General features: G+C 48.2%; 1 protein-coding gene across 1 annotated transcript in view; it reads right to left on the minus strand.

Moving 5' to 3' along the window:
- LOC122373418 (ATP-dependent translocase ABCB1-like) overlaps nt 1-17511 on the minus strand; it is a 33241-nt gene that overhangs the window by 895 nt on the left and 14835 nt on the right. Inside the window, 22 exon segments of the mRNA XM_043351443.1 lie at nt 338-465; nt 801-998; nt 1761-1917; nt 2428-2539; nt 2979-3108; nt 3504-3707; nt 3951-4112; nt 4431-4535; nt 4822-5001; nt 6672-6853; nt 7178-7442; nt 7930-8148; nt 8580-8735; nt 9005-9130; nt 10074-10189; nt 10767-10875; nt 11346-11378; nt 11380-11542; nt 12077-12201; nt 14266-14437; nt 15687-15787; nt 16373-16487. Coding sequence (XP_043207378.1) covers nt 338-465; nt 801-998; nt 1761-1917; nt 2428-2539; nt 2979-3108; nt 3504-3707; nt 3951-4112; nt 4431-4535; nt 4822-5001; nt 6672-6853; nt 7178-7442; nt 7930-8148; nt 8580-8735; nt 9005-9130; nt 10074-10189; nt 10767-10875; nt 11346-11378; nt 11380-11542; nt 12077-12201; nt 14266-14437; nt 15687-15787; nt 16373-16487 — 3258 coding nt within the window.

The following is a 17511-nucleotide window of genomic DNA, read 5'->3' on the forward strand; positions in this document are numbered from 1 at the left end:
ACACGGTCAGCTAACAAGGGCCAGGTCCAGCAACCGTTAGCTAGACGGCGAGGGCTTACGGCTCACTGGCCGCCTTAAGAATGGCCTGATATGCAATTACAGCTCATTTCCACATTTATTTGCTGGCTGGTATGTTCTTTTATTTTGTATTGGACAAGGCAACATCGTGAGAAATGTTCTACAAATGTGATAATATGATTCATTTATATTCAATTTCAAATAAGAAAAAGGCGCCTTAAAATCTTTGACTTGGCTTCCCATTACCATACATCCCATTTCCTTGACCTGGCTTCCCATTACAATACATCCCATTTCCTTGCTTCTTCCATTCTCTCACCTGTTGTCCCCGTATGCTATGTTCTCGGCGATTGTCTTATCGAAGAGGATCGGCTCCTGAGAGACGATGCCGATCTGGAACCGTAGCCAGCCCAGGTGGAGCGAGGACACGCTCTGGCCGTCCACACTCTATAAGAAGAATAGATGAGTTGGTCTCCCAGACGAATAAACGATATAACCCACTTAGTGCTCACACAACCCATTACGTTCCCATATAACCCACCACGTTCCCATGTAACTCACCACGTCCCCATACAACCCACACCGTCTCCATATGACCCACCAGTTCCCCATATACCCCATCAGTTTTCCCACATAACTCACCAGTTCCCCACATAACCCGCTTGTTTCCTATATAACCCACCACGTCCCCATAAAACCCACACCGTCCTCATATGACCCACCAGTTCCCCACATAACCCGTCATGTCCTCATATAACCCACACCGTCCGTATATAACCCACCACGTCTCCTCGCTCCGGATCGTAGAGCCTCTGCAGCAGCTGAACACAGGTGGATTTTCCGCAGCCGGAGGCGCCGACCAGTGCCACAGTTTGGCCCGGCTGGACCTTCAGGTTGAGGCCGCGCAGAACGGTCACCGCCGGGCGACTGGGGTAACGGAACTGTACGCCGTCCAGACTGATGGAGCCGCTCAGTCCCGGCTGTGCAGGTCAGGTCAGGTCAGGTCAGGTCTGGGATCAAATCAGGTCAGACAGATCAGCCGCAGTATCACAAAATTTGTTGAATTGGGTGCAACCTGACATCCAAATGAAAATTATTTTGCACTCCCGTCCCCATTTTAAGAGCTATTTCCAACTCCCAATTTTACTGACAGGAAGCATTTGCGTTGCTGGTCGTTTTGCATCCTGCAATCTGTCACAGTTGCATATAAATGTTCGCCATTGATCCCTTTTCCATTCTTTTTGGAGCTTATGTGAGTGACAATTTTCCACTCTTATCCCCCTTTTGGGCGAGCCATTTTCCCCTCTGACACCCAAGCCAAAATACAATTTTGGGACACTGATCAGGCGAGGGCGGGGGTCACGTGTCCGTGTTTTTGCGTGCTGAAATAAATTTCCATAGAATAACACAAAACTGAACCCTTAATAGGACCAGACGATGCTAGGATAACAATAAGACTTGTAAAACAATAACCAGTATAACGCCTTTTGGGGCGATCAACGGAGCGAGCGAGAGGGTGGGCCTTGCACGTGCGAAATTTTGAGGGGTTACCTCCAACTGACTTGTGCACAGCACTTTACTCACATACCTATACAAACAGGCAGACAATCAGCGAACAGTTCGAATGTAATCCCTCATTAGCCCACACACTACTTATGACATGTTTCAAATTCACTTGACAACTAAAACCCGTAGTTAAATCCAGTCAGCGCCTATTTTTGTATGCCTGATCCACGGCTCACCAGTTTGGTTCCGGTCTGGGTGGAGCTGTCGATGGTCGGTTTTCGGTCCAGCAGTGCGAACACTCGTCTGGCCGAGATGAACGCCTTATTTATGTCCGGTGAGAAAGCTACGGAGGCACCGATCTCCATGGTACCGTATATCAAACCCTCCGTGATCCTAAGGGTTCACGGAGAACAACACATGTTATGTTAATCGCTAATGAGAAAATGGTAAGCATTAAGTCACATCCTAAGAGTATGTTAAGGAGTGGTTGGTTATAAAAAAGCAATGCTGAGTATGAAAATAATAGACATAACTAAGGCCAAGTTTCGTGGCATTATTCTTTCACAGTCTTACATTGTTTGATTGTTTTGTTGGGTTAGGCCCTTTCGGTCTGACAAGACCATTTCAGAGCCGGAAGGATGATAGGAATTAGGGGAGACATTGGTCTGGGCAGGCACCCTAGAGAGTCGCCGGGGCTGAGCCCGTCCAAATGGACAGGCCGACCAGCCCCCCAAGCACTCTCTGCACCCGGCTACGGGGTGCGCTCCCTCGGGAGCAACGGTGCAGTTCCAAGGGAGCAGCCCGCATGAGATAAAGTTGCCTGTCCAGCCCGGAGGGGGTTGCGGCGTTGGGGAGAAGGATTTCAGTATCCTGAGGATAGAAGCACGGAGCGGTGAGTCTTACATTAAGAGGTGTGAGTAGGGTATAGTGCCGTCGATGATCAGGTGCTTTCCGATTGCGAAGACGATGGCCTGGGAAACAGCCGGGGCAGTCTGGGCCGCCCCGTACACCAGACCTGTTGGGTACAGAGAACAAATGTGAGTACAGGATGACACTAACGTCCAGGCAGGAGCAGTAGTGCTGCCGCCTACACCATGACTCAGTAGACAGATACGGAATGTATGAGAGCATTCGAGTGTCGGGAGATTGTGCTGCCACCTACCCCAGACCTGCGAGGGCCAGAAAAACAGAGCTGGAGCAGGGATCAGTGTACGCGGCTTGAGGCTGTACCCATGAGCTTATCCCCCAGGGATGTAACTAGTCAGCTGAGCTATTCGTGAAAGACGGACCTGACAACTGTTTTGGGATATCAATGAGAGAAGAAACGTGCATAGCCTGTCGTAAATATAAAACAGATAACTACACTTCTTAAAATGCCGGTCCGGACGAGGCCCAATGCAGTCTCGTAAGCATGATATCTCTGTACACTGTAACAAATAAACCCCTTCCCTTACCTCTAAGGAACGCACGCTTCATGTACTTGCTATGCGTCTTCTTCAGCTGCTCTTCATATCGGTCAGCGAACATGTTTTCCAGCCCGAGGCTGGCCACAGTGCGGACATTGGAGATGGCCTCCACCGCTATCTGTGAACGATAGATCACTGATCAGACATGGGTGAATACAAAATCACTGCATATAGTCGATTCGTATACTGCTGTGAGACGGGTTAAATAATATTCCCTAGTTGGCAAAAGAGTTACGCTTGTTCGTACTTCGTACCCATTATTAGGGGAAAAATGTGCCTTCGCATAGTATTTTCACTATTTTCATCGTCTCATAGTGTTGAATTCATAGACGTCCATATCTTGCGAACTACATGATAATGAAAAAGACAGACTCTTATTCCGAAAGAATACTTGCTAAGCTGCAACCACCCACGGTTCCTTCTTTCCACAGAACTGCCCGTCTGACCCATATCGATATCCTCTTTCTGACCACTAAACCATCCCAACGAACACCGGTCGTTTTCATTCCTCACCTGGTTGCCACTCTCCTGATCGGACTTTTCCTTAGCCATGCTCTCAGATGTCAGTCTGCTCTCGACATACGTCCCCAGCACACAGAGCGGCACAAACGGCAGAGCCGCCAGCGCCAGTTGCCAGCTCAGATAGAAGGCCATGCCCAGGGCGAGGAAGAGAGTAAACACAGCCTGGGTCATGTTTCCAAGCCGGGTGCCGGTTGCCTGAGAGGGGAGGTGGAGAGGGAGGGGGGGGGGGGTTACTGAATTGGTACTGGCCGGGTCAGCGCTCAGCCAGTTTAATTGAGAATGTAGGGCACAGCGGTATGATGTTGCTCGGCTCTCTAATGTTACGTGGTCTCATTAGAACCGGAAGGGTCTACGACAACAACACAAAACCCACACAACAAACAAACTGTACCTACGTTTTCCCTCATTTTCTGCACATTCACTCTGACTCTGACTCACGCCCTGTACGCTGGATGCATCACTGGAGAGTCGTGAACACAGCACACCGACAGTGTGCCGCGAGTCATCAAAATAGGCCGCCTCCTGTCTCAGCAGCGCCTTGAACGTCAGCTTCCTGATCCGAGTGGTGAGCCTCTCGCCAGCCACGCCGAACATAAACACCTACAAAAGAGCGGGGCACAGCGCAACACTGTTTAGAGGGTGCAGATAAGTTACTTAGGTGCCTATAATAGTACTGTGCTGCAGAGAAAAGAACGTTCATAACAAAACCTGCTCCTGGATGTGGGGCATGATGTTCATTATTGGATCGCACGCTGCAGCATGCATGCATGCATGCATTGCATTCGTCCTGCGATGTTACTGAAAATAGCATGTCCTGATGATGGCTAGCACAAATAATGCCTTGATTGTTCAATGATTACATGTTTCAAAATGCCATCCTCCTCACACATAAACCCATGTCGGAGGACATATCGTTACCTGTGCGAACGAGGCTAGGAAGGTAATAACTCCGATACCGAGGAAGAGCAGACCGTAAAACTGAGCGTTGTCCACCGCTTCGTCCGGATCCTCCACCGCGAGATTCTGAAAACAGGTTGGATATGATTATGTGAACTGGTGTTTGAGGACTCCACTAGCGATGACACCAGACCAAAAAAAAAAAAAAACGATGACAACTTCAACGGACAGATCAGACATGGACAGAAAATGAGTATCGACGTGAAAACCCTTCAAGCATGTTTGGTATCAATGGAAAGGGTCTTTTCTTTAAATCGTTTAAAGTGCCTACTTGATACCATGTCCAGGACCATATGTATAGTACCTGGCGCATTACAACTGGCCCCAACATGCGACCCTGAGCAACACTCACACCAAGAACGCCTCCAAACACGACAGCGTGGGCGGGTACGGAGCCGCCCATGATGGCGGCTCCGACCACGCCGAGCAGCAGGTAGGGCCACTCGGAGCCGTTCAGCCGCAGCAGCCTCCAGGCCGACACCGGCTCACCCTCGTCTTCCTCCTCAGTCTGTCCTCCTGCACCACCGGATTTCTGAAGAGAGAAAACGGGGAGATTTTACATTGGACTGATTGAGTGGGCACTGTGCACCTCAGGGCATTCAAAGAGGGCTAGGGGGTAATCTGTCGGGAGCCGAGGGTCGCCACTTTAGAATTACCCTTCCTCAGGACTTTGCGGAGGAAAACAACAACAAAGGGACAACAACAAATCAAAAGAAGAAGAAAAAAAAACGTTTATTAACCCTCGCCCATGTAGCAACCCCCCCTGAGGTTTTTCTTAGCTACACGCCGAACCGTTTTAGATAGCCTGCTCAAATTTTCAGTACCCTTTGGAGCATCCTTTGCGCAACTTTCGGTATTTTTTTTTTTGTCAAGGTCATGTCAGGTCACGGAGTTATGACGTCATAAAGGGAACAACCTCCGGCCAGATTTACGCTAAATTGGAGATTGCTTCACATTGGTATAAATGCCGACTGACCTGACACACTGATGGATTGTTTTAGAATCACAACTGGCTGATTTGACATTGGCACAATGTCCGTTGACATTTTGAAGGTTACTAAAGGTCAAGGTAAGGTCAGTGACCTCGGTTGACCTGTAATGACTTCTTGCACTTGTATGCCTTTTCGGGGTATTTTGATGCCCTGAATTCGAATTTGCTATCCATTTCAGGCATCGTCGGTTGTTTCTTGTAGTTCATTTTGGGTCAGGGTCAGGTCAGTGACGTCACACGCCTGACGTGACCCAATGCACAAATGACCTTGCAGACTTCCGATGCTCCCAACGCATCATTTTTAGAGTTATGACATCGAAATACACACCAAACGATAGACAATTGATCAAGGATCACGATGGTGAAGGTTTCAAGTCGATATCTCTTACCGTTTTGCCGCAATCGGCGCAGAAATCTGAAAAAGTTAGATTTTTCCGAAAACTTGACCTTTGACCGGTCATAAGTAGGTCAAATGTTGACCTAGGACCAAAAAATATACCACCAATCGCGAGATCTCGTTGAGAGCAATCCGTTGGTCTTTTCCGCTAAGCTCTACGACGCTCCGTTTTCAAACGCCAGGGGGGTCGCACCAACCCCCCTGCATGGGCGAAGGTGGCAAAACACCGTTTACGGGCGAGGGTTAAACATCACTGTTTTGTGCAAAAACCAGCATTTTGATTTAGGTTCACCCACGTCCTGCACGCTGACAAACAGATTCTACCGACCTTTCCTCCGGCCATCGGATGGAAAATCCTATCATAAAAACATGCGATCACATAATTTCCACCCTCCCACCCTCGCCGACAAGGCCGAACGTAATCAAAGCTCCCAGGGGCTCTCGTAGTGCCATATATGACTCTCTGATAGTATTACCATTTACCTGCCCTGTCTAGCTAGTAACAGTTGAATCAGCGCGGCAGTAGCATAGGCCACGATCTGATGTCCTATCCGCCCTTGAGTGACACATGCGGTGCTAAAAGAGTAACGAAAAACAACTCTATGTGGGCGCGGCTGACTGGTTAACTAATTATTAAAATGAGCATTAAGACATCCAACAAACGATGCAAAAATCCACGCATCCAAGAAGGTGAGCATGAATTTCTCGGGATATCCTGTCGAAGTAATATACCGAACACGGAACAAATAAAAGCCTAACTCCCTCCCTTCTTTTCACCAAGTCATCATCTATTTTAGCTGAGGAATTATCTCACCTTGGCGGTTTTTCTGCGCTTCTTTTTGGAGGCCGGGCGGACGACAGTCACGGCGGTCGAGTCCCCGTTGACCTCTGATCCGATATGGTGCCCGTCACTGGGGTGTGAGCCGGACGACAGAGTCCTCAGACGGGTGATATCCGGAATGGAAGGACGCCTCAGGGCGGGAAGGTGGAAACCATCTGTAGAAGTGGGAATGTTGTGAAACAGAAGACGATTAAAAACCAACAATACATATATGCAATCATTAATACCACATGGATACATAGTTGATGCAATCAAATCACACATTGCTATGCAATCATTGCCGATGAAGGAAACGCTCATTTTTTATATGGTGTGCCTTCTTTAACGTTATAAGCTGATAGTAACAAAACATATGTGTTCATACATCAACACAGTCAAAATTATCAGCGTCCCCTTCCCAGAAAGTGATCCTAAAATGAAGCAAAACGCCAACCATAACAAAGTAAGCGTTCTGCTAAAATGACCACTACTCCCCTCACCTTTATCCTCCACCATATCTTCCACCACATCCTCCTCCTCCTCCTCTGCCTCCTCCTCTACTCTTTCCTCTGCAGCCTCTTCCTCCTCGCCTCCGCCGGTGATCTGTGACGTCACCAGTCCGTGGTACAGGCCCTCGTTCTTCATCAGCTGCTCGTGGGTGCCCGTCTCCACCACTCGTCCATCGTTCAAAGCGATGATGACATCAGCACTTCGAACAGTAGAGAGACGATGGGCCACGACGATTGTGGTGCGGCCCGACCGAGCCTGGAAACAAGGGTGTCGAGTGTAATCAGACCAGAAGACAAGTTGGTGTTTAGAGTGCGGGGATAAAAATCAAATTAGCGTGACATATAGCAATGACTGGGTATTTCCCAACATGCTTTGGGCTGCAAAGCAACCGTTGACACCGTATTCACGATCAATGTACATACGATCTTTGGGAGAGGGTCACGGTTCAGCAATATCAAGAGGCACTACATGATAATGCTGTGAAATATCTGTCGCCTTTTTAGCAGAGACAGCCTGCGACTACTTGCTACAACCTCTAGACGACTTTAACTCTATTTATGGCCATTTTTGGTGGCTACTTACATAGGCGGCGGAACGGGGAAGCACCGGGGCACCGTGCCCACCTTGATTTTGCCATTTTAACATTAGCTCTATGGGCGTTGCATGGAAAGAATGGGACCAAAAGTCGGCAGTGCCCCCCCCCCCCTTAATTGAAGGTATTCCGCCGCTACTGGTTACTTACCCTATCTAGTGCAAGCTGGACCGCAGCCTCGCTTTGCAAGTCCAGTGCCGAGGTGGCTTCATCCAGCAGAAACACGCGCGGGTTGCGCACGAGCGCACGTGCAATGGCGATTCGCTGCTTCTGTCCCCCACTCAACTGAGCGCCCTTCTGTCCGACCATCGTGTCAAATTTGAGCGGAAGCTCTTGGATGAAGTCGTAGGCATTGGCTTGGCGAGCAGTCTGTTGTAAAATGTAAAGACATGCGGGGTCTGAGTTAGTCAATCAAAGGCTGAGTGGTAGAGCGTGTTAATATTCAGGTGATGAAGTATTCAACGGCGAAATGTTTGGTGTAAGCAAATCGGGAAGCGGAATGCTTGGTGGCAACGGTACATTTACAGCTGACGTACCTTTTTGTATTTATGCACTACATGAACTGTGTAACAACACCGTGAATGTGATGCTAGAGAGGTGAAATATGCTAAATAGGAAGTTGACAATTATACTACCGCAGTTATTGCAACTTCTTAGAAATATAAATGCAAGATAGAAACGAATACCTTATACGTTTTCTCTCCATTGTATCTATGCAAACCTGAATCTACTTCAAACTACATCCATCCCACCGCCCCTGGACCCTGCAGCTCAACAACCACCAAACTCGCATCACGGACCTCCTCAATATCCTTCATGGAGCAGTCGGGTCGGCCGTAGCGGATGTTCTCAGCGATCGTGGTACCGAACAGTACCGGCTCCTGCGAGACGACACCGATCTGACGCCGCAGCCAGGCCACCTTAAGCTCGCGGACATCACGGCCGTCCAGCAGGACCTGGCCAACAAAACATCCGAACACGTGGAGAATTAGAATCGATCAGCCCATCTAAGAAAGAGAATGCTAAAAGAAATAAATAGCTGCATACACACTTTCTACCATCTTCTGAGAATGCATTCCCTCCATCAACTATACATATATCTTCGACGAAGATCAGAACGCTGCAAGGCAACTGACATACTCTGTACCCTAGTGTGAACTGTCAACAAAACAAACTGTTCGCGGTCTTTGACCAGCCGCCGGGCTCATATCGGTGAGCGTCTAACCTCTCCTTGCTCGGGGTCGTAGAAGCGCTGGATCAGCTGGACACAGGTGGACTTTCCGCAGCCCGAGGAGCCCACCAGAGCCACTGTTTGCCCGGGTCGAACAGCGAAACTGATGCCTTTCAAGACCTGCCGACATATGATAAACAAACACGGTGATGATGTGGCGGATAAGTGTGGAGAAATTGGCAGTGGGGCTTCACCAAACGGGAGAGAGCAATACGCAACTATAATGCTAGGGAAAAATAGCACTCAAAAGCTTCGGGTATGATATTTATTCCGTAAATTTTTCTTTCGTTACGTATTATTTCGTGACTGATGATCAATAACTGGTGTCTTTTATCGCAAGTATCATACACACCTGGGGTCTATGGCCCTCACCTTCAGACCAGTATAACGCCTTTTGGGCCACTAACGGAGCGAGCGAGAGGGTGGGCCTTGCACGTGCGAAATTGCGAGGGGGTACCTCCAACTGACTTGTGCACGGCACCCTACTAACCGTTCTATAGCGATGTGCCAAATTTGAGCACAATCGGTCCAGCCGTTCTTGAGATCTGGAAGCGGCACCCTGTACGTGTGCACGTGCAAAATGGGTCCCAACTGACTTGTGCACGGCACCCTACTAACTGCTCCGTAAACGTGTACCAAATTTGAGCGCAATCGGTCAAGCCGTTCTCGGTATCTGGAATCAACCCCTGCACGTGCGCACGTGCAGCAGCACCCCAACTTTGGCACATGGATATGCATTGCCTAGTGGGTGCCTACCTACATGCCAACTTTCAGCGCAATCGGCCCAGTAGTTACCGATATATTGCAACTATTACTTCATTTTGCACGCGGCACGTGCATAAGGGGTCACCCACATAATCGGGAATAGCCCAATACTTGGTAGAAGGAATGAAGCTACCCTACAAAAATTACCGCACGTAAATCGGTCAAGTGGTTGCTGAGATATAAGCCTCGCAAAATCGTGACCACGGCCGGCCGGCCGGCCGCTCATACTCAGAAATTTCCGTAAGAAAGACTCCACTCGCTTCGCTCGCTCCGTAGCTAGTAATACTCATATACACACCTGGGTCTCTGGTCGAGATGGGTAGGTGAAATGGACGTCTCTCAGTTCAAGGTGTCCCACCGTTTTCTCAGGTTTCAGCCCCTCCTCGCTGTTGGCATCAATCTCAGATTCTCGCTCTGGAAAGGGAAAGACAGAATATGTTATGTGGGGTACTGGTTCATCTCTCTCTCTTTCTCTCTCTCTCTCTCTCTCTCTCTCTCTCTCTCTCTCTCTCTCTCTCTCTCTCTCTCTCTCTCTCTCTCTCTCTCTCTCTCTCTCTCTCTCTCTCTCTCTCTCTCTCTCTCTCTCTCTCTCCTCGCAAATTTAGGAGTTGGCCTCATAAAGCACTGCGTTAGCCAAAGAACTATAATTTTTCATTCAGGAGCGAAGTGCCAGAACAGTGACGATGTAGGCATAGCTAAGCCAATGTTGTCGCTCACAATAACAAATATTATAAATGACAGGGCAAACTTGTACGTGTACGTACGTGTACATTTGGCCACAGGAAATGCAGAAGGTAAGATGGTGCATTTGACTACCTTATCTATAGTGAGAACTTTTCTTGGTTCTTACCTCACAGAGAGTGACTGCGACATCACCTTGATGAACTCACAGAGATTGTGACCTAGTGTTCCTTGTCCTTACAGAACGTTCTATGACCCCACAGACATCGCCTCTAATGACCTGCAGAAGATATGACCTCGGCTCACTCACCAATGACCGAATAGACAGCTGCAGCGGCTCCACGAGCAGCAGAGAGCGCCTCCACATGAGGGGTAGCCTGGCCCAAGTTGGCTGCTCCGAGCACAATTCCGAAAAATATCTGAAATCGACGGACAGCGTTAGAAAAGATCGACACCAAAGAATAGCTGAACTGGGATTCAGACAAGTCATAGTGAATGGGCCATAGCTAGATAGCAAGAGCTCACAGAAGCTCCTTATACTAACTATTTGTCACAGCGAAACAAGAGCCAGTGCTATTCAATTCACGTTTCCTTTTAGTATGAATTGTTCAATTTTGATGCAAATCAATTCAATCAACTCAAATAAATCTGCCGCGCATGTGAGCTGATGTTCAGGCGGTAAGCATTTCATAGTTTTTTTTTTCTCAATTCCGTTCATTTTATTGCTGACCCCATATCCACATGGACCGCGCTGTCCAATCCAGACTGCTCATTCCACTTGACTTTAGACTCTGCTCCACCATCCACCCATCCCTCCACCCTCCACAATCCACCAATCCACTCTCTCCACCATCCACCGTCCACACTCCACCTATCCGTCACTACTCACAATGGTCAGCGTCCCAGCGTTGTAGACTGTAGAGGTCATCACCGGCGACCCGTGACTCAATCACAAGCTCTGTGCCGTACCAGAAAGCCAGCGAGAAGGAGGCTTTATGAGTGAGCCACACCAGGCCAACTCCGAGTGCAGTCACAGCGCTGCGGCGCAGCATGGCGGCTCGCGCGCCCTGGAGGTTCGCGGCGTACCTATGGAGACGGGAGGGTAGGTAACAGTAGGAAGCAGGGGTTAGCATAGTGGTAAAAAACGCAGATGAAGCGTTGGCACAGGTTAATTACTACGTTTCCATGGCACAAGTTAACCCGCGCACCGACGGGGGGGGGGGGGTCATCCGCCCCCCGTCGGTTCTAAGTTGGCGCAGACCCCTGCCGTTTCGCGGGTTAATCCGATTTTGCAAAATGGTCTTTCTTCATCATATCATTTAGTCATCATTTTAAATTGTAAGTATATGATTAGGTGCTAGCTATAAAGCCATATAAACGCTCATTTTTTCATAAGGTGAATAGTACCTATCAAAGAAAAACGCACGAAAAATTTCGTTAAATCTATTTAGACGTATCATGGAAACGTAATACATGATGGAACAGACCTGAGAAAGGGCCCGGGCGTAAGCAGAAAACCAGCATTTTTCTAAGAAGTTAAAACTGGTAAACATCAGTCTGATCTATGTATATATGTGTCCCGTTCTGACGTCAATGCCGCTATATCCCTCCACGACTAACCTCTCTGATTCCTTATTCTCGCCTCCAAAGGCCATCACTGTCTTGATGGCACCGATCACCTCTTCAGCCACTGAGCCTGCTGAACTGTAAGCTTGTGCCTCCTTCTGCGCGAAACTTGCTTGAAGCTGCGCACACACGGAAAAACGCACGGTTAGGCTGGCATATCTTTAGGAATTTCTGAGGGGTTGTGTAGAGTTGCGCATACCTACCTGAGAGAAAACATGGAGTCCGAATCATAAAGTTTTCATGTAGCGTTTAAAACAACAGTCAAGTAAAACAACAGTAAAACAAGTCCATTCAAGGCAAGTTTTTTTTCGGCTAATATAGTTCGTGTTAGCGAGCAAATACGTTGCTTTAGGTATTTTCGCAAAGACGGCCGGCGCTCGGAGCGCGGCGGTCGGTCCGTCGCGCCGCGCCGGGCACATATGTGTCATCTGGCCTCTGTCCTGGTTCTCATGCCCACGTGTTGTGTACCACGAGGGCTGAGACGGGACGGGGGCCCGACAGTCTTCAACGGGACTCCGCCGGTGCGCGACGGCCCGGTGTCATACGACGTGGCCGACGTGGCCTTACGTACGACGCGGCCGACGTGGCCCTACGATAACGATTCAGTGAACCGCATTTGTGACCGCCGTATTTTGTGCATTTTAACCCGCGCCCCAGTGGCGGTCTCAGCCAACTTCGCCCTAGTGGGGGGGGGGGGGGGGGGAGGGGAGCATATGTTACCACCCACCTCCAACTCAAAAACTAAGAGGGCTAGAAAGACGCGGTGGTAAATAGTAGTCGATAGCTCTCAATGCGTACGTTTGAAAGCATTTCAGTCATTTTTTCATCTTAGAGCAATATTGGGGTCACCAGAGGTCATAAAAGGTCAAAATTTGCCAATTGTCATTATATTTTTCAGAAACATGCCGTTATCTAAGGAGCTATGATAGCTAGAAAAACGCATGGAAGAGCAATCGATAGCTTTTGAACTCTTCTTTTGATAAGGTCATTATCAAAAATGACATCAGGTCAACGTTTCAGCTTCCAGAGGGCAAAACCCCCATAAATAGCTGTTTTTATGAAAAGTGGTTTTCGACAATAACTTTCGACTAAAAAAGGCCACGACATTTCTATTGCCAGAATCGTTTTCCTCTCGCCGAGACGAGTCGAAAGAACTTTAATTTGACCTTGAAAGGTCAACTTGAAAATTTGACCTTAGGTCAAGGTCATGACCTGACCGGAAAATGTCATGTTGCATATCAGTCGATGCGTCTCAACAAGACAAACACAATGAGGCCATCCCCAGCGTTCTATCTCTTTTCAATCGCGAGTTATTGGCAAAAATCTGTTTGTAGCCTCAAATGACCTCGGATGACCTTTCTACATAGAGGCTATAAAAAAGACACCTTGGTCATCACGGGTGGTCCAAATCATTGTGATTCTGAAATATTTGGACTGTTTCTATGCGTACACACGGATCTAGAGGCATTTTCATTTTTCTCTATTGACTTGTAATGGAAAGGTCACGCCACTGGCCTGACCTTAGGTCACGGATATAAACAATCTGAGATATACACCTTATAGGCGCCCATAACATCATGCAATCCACCAAGTTTAAAACCTCTCTGACAAACACTCCAGGCTGGACATGACTGCAAACTTTTTTAGGCTTCGTCAGTTAACTTGACCTGGTGACCTGACCTGACATGACCTGGGGTCAAAAATTTCACACATTGTCCAAAATTGATATACAAAAAGCTACTCCAAGCGAAGCGCCGCGGTTTTTTATCAATACATGAACGAACTATGCCGATCCGTCGAATTCACCTGCACTATTACTAAAACGTGTGCACTTCCGCCTAATTTGGGCTTAAAAAGGTGTAGTATAAAAAACGATAATACGTCTTTTATGTTTTTATGTTAAATTTTAGTTCATATAATAGTTATATGAATTTTTGTACCTAACAAATGCACAAATAATGTAAAATTTATATTATTTATAACCTTTACTACAACGATATTATGGAAAAACCCAAACCAGCAAAAAAAAAAACGCACGCAGAAAACTTATAGTGTAGTCAGGCCTTTAGATCTCATAGTAACTAATGCTGCCCAAAATTTGTTTATCAGCCTCATTGAACTATCCAGAACACATATGAACGCGCTGTTCCAATGGCTGAAACAAGCTCGTGTGATGGACCTACCTTGACCATAAATGCCTCGGTGATAATCACGATCGGAATGAAGCAGGCCATCGCTAAAGTCAGCTTCCACCCGCTAACAAACGCCAGACCGACGCCGAGGAAAAACGTCATGAAAAACACCATAATCATTCCAATCTTCTCCCCAATGCCATCCTCTATTTTCTTCAGATCGCTGAAAGCAGAAAAATCGACCCGATTAAGCTCAATGTGAAGGCTAATGCATGTGCAGTCATTTAAAATGTTGTAAACGGTCCTATTGACTTTTGGGTATGCATAAAGTAGGTATTGTTTATGTAGATAAGCATTGGTAATTACGATCTTTTCATATTGACTCTGGTTCAAATGATTACGGAATTTATTATATGAGCATATGTTTTTTAGTTGCATATAGGTACGAGAGAAGAAAGACCCATTACACTGTAGGCTGTGACCAAGTTGTACTGATTCGCTACCAAGTATGGAAAACATAGCCCGGTGAAGGACTGCTCCGGTTATTTTTCAATAGAAAAACACAATTCTAACGAATAGTGTTTGTCTAATGTAGAAACAACCTGCGGTTATCTATCGACTTTAATCACGAGACGCGTGGTAAAGATCAATACAGGTGCGGTACCCCAACAATGTCTTGTCAGAGAATGAGACATACGGCAGCAAGAGGGCTCACTGCCAAAGGGCACCAAGTGATAAATTTTACAACAAGGCCTACGATATATTGATATGGACGGCATGACTTGGCGCTTGCTTCTGGATAATAGCGGAAACAGATAAACAAACTGGCACTCAGCAGCACCAGCTGAGAGTATTGCAACTTCTTATCTGGCTAGAATTCTGACAGGATCAATGGAAACATGGAAACAGGCTTACTTTTAGTCGAAAAGGAACACTTCATAATTCCTTCGAATGGTAAGAGCGCGACCCGTTTTATTAGGACCCAGTCACCCAGCAATAAACAGCCTCTATAAAAACGTCACAAATATGACGTAAGAGCTAAAACTCTGACCTCAGAGGGGCTTCAATGGAGGCAGAATGCCAGTCATCTTTAAACTTTTTTTTTGTTTTTTGTTTTGTTGGGTTAGGCCCTTTCGGTCGACAAGACCATTGCAGAGGCGGAAGGATGATAGGATTTAGGGGGAGACATTGGTCTGGGCAGGCACCCTAGTGAGTCGCCGGGGCTGATCCCGTCCAGAGGACAGGCCACCTAGCCCCAAGGCACTCACTGCACCCGGCTACGGGGTGCGCTCCCTCGGGAGCAGCGGTGCCGCTCCAAGGGAGCAGCCCGCATGAGATAAAGTTGCCTGTCCAGCCCGGAAGGGGGTTGTGGCGTGGAGAAGAAGGATTTCAGTATCCTGAGGATAGAAGCACGGATAGGTGTGAGTCATCTTTAAACGTTTTTCTTTAAAAAATATGACCGGATAACTCACTCTGTGACTCGAGTAGTGAAGTTTCCCATTTGCTTGGTATCGTACCACGATATGTCTTGTCTCAATGCTGAACGGAAGAACTTCTGCTTCATACATCGTGACTGAGAAAAGAAACAACGCACGTGAATGGATATACAGCGTTCCAATACATACCTATAGTGCAAAAATCTAAAATCGAGCCCTACTGATCGAGAGAGAGAGAGAGAGAGAGAGAGAGAGAGAGAGAGAGAGAGAGAGAGAGAGAGAGAGAGAGAGAGAGAGAGAGAGAGAGAGAGAGAGAGAGAGAGAGAGAGAGAGAGAGAGAGAGAGAGAGAGAGAGAGAGAGAGAGAGAGAGAGAGAGAGAGAGAGAGAGAGAAGAGAGAAGAGAGAAGAGAGAAGAGAGAAGAGAGAAGAGAGAGAGAGAGAGAGAGAGAGAGAGAGAGAGAGAGAGAGAGAGAGAGAGAGAGAGAGAGAGAGAGAGAGAGAGAGACAGAGACAGAGAGAGAGAGAGAGAGAGAGAGACAGAGACAGAGACAGAGACAGAGACAGAGACAGAGACAGAGACAGAGACAGAGACAGAGACAGAGACAGAGACAGACAGATATGGGCAAAAGACAAAAGCCAGACACATATAGCTCAACAGACGGACGGACAGACAGACAGACAGACAGACAGACAGACAGACAGACAGCCACTGCTCCCTCACCTGTCTTGCCGCCGCGTAGTACAGACAGAACACAAATGACATAGTCGTGGCCATCTGCAGCGCCGATGTACCGAGAATACTGAACACAAACATGTCTATGGCATCACTGAGCTTCCTGGCAACAGAAAGAATGTGTCACAACAGAGCCCATGGCGACAAGCGGAATCATACCGGTTGATTACAAATTACGAATGCAGCAACGACAAGCTACCGGTGGCGGCTCGTATCTGTTTCGGGCAGGGATGCGGAGCCGTGGAACTTTCAGACGGCTCCGGCTCCGGCTCCGGCTCCGGAGAAAAAATCGACTCCGGCTCCGGCTCCGGCTCCGGGTGAAATGTTGTGGCGGCTCCGGCTCCGGCTCCGGCTCCGAGTAAAATGGTCCGGCTCCGGCGGCTCCGGCTCCGACTCAGTACATCCCCTATGCAATCAATTAAATACGGGTGGAAGAAAAATTGGATTGGTTATACGCGTTACTCTTTGCCATGACCGGCTCACCGCGTCCCCGTGCAAACGCACCTCGGATAGAACTGGCAGAACAAAGGACTAGGAAGCGATGGCATTGGAAACGCAGTCGCCGCGAATTGGAGTTCACTGAACCATCGTAAGCTGACACCAGTCTCGGCTGCATTGGGGGGTGGGAGTGGGGGGGAGGGGAAGAGACGGTGCTGGGAGTCGCAGTCCACTGCCACTGGCTTGAAAACAATGGCCGACACCTGATGACCGGTCCTCATGTTCTGGGGATGCAGTAGACGTGGGGGGGGGGGGGGCAGACAAGAAGTTGATTGCGTACTGTGGGATACTGGGGATATTCGGCTTTTTTCATTCACTTGATGGCCCATGACGTAAGTAAAGTACCATATGTTTTACTGCCTTGTACTGTCAAACCGAACTAGGTTAATTATTTTTTTTCCTCTTCAAAAAATAAAAAGGAGCCGGAGTCGCCCCCTTTTTTGGCGGCTCCGGCTCCGGCTCCGGCTCCGGGCTTATTGTTTCACGGCTCCGGCTCCGGCTCCGGCTCCGGGCAAAATATGTCGGCTCCGGCGGCTCCGGCTCCGACTCCGGCTCCGGCTCCGCATCCCTGGTTTCGGGTGTTTAAAATGAATAATCAGCGACCAGGTATCTGCTGCTCTTATTTGGAT

The sequence above is a fragment of the Amphibalanus amphitrite genome, unplaced genomic scaffold (genome assembly GCF_019059575.1).
Source record: "Amphibalanus amphitrite isolate SeventyFive unplaced genomic scaffold, NRLGWU_Aamphi_draft 001492F_arrow, whole genome shotgun sequence".
Taxonomy (NCBI): Eukaryota; Metazoa; Arthropoda; class Thecostraca; order Balanomorpha; family Balanidae; genus Amphibalanus; species Amphibalanus amphitrite.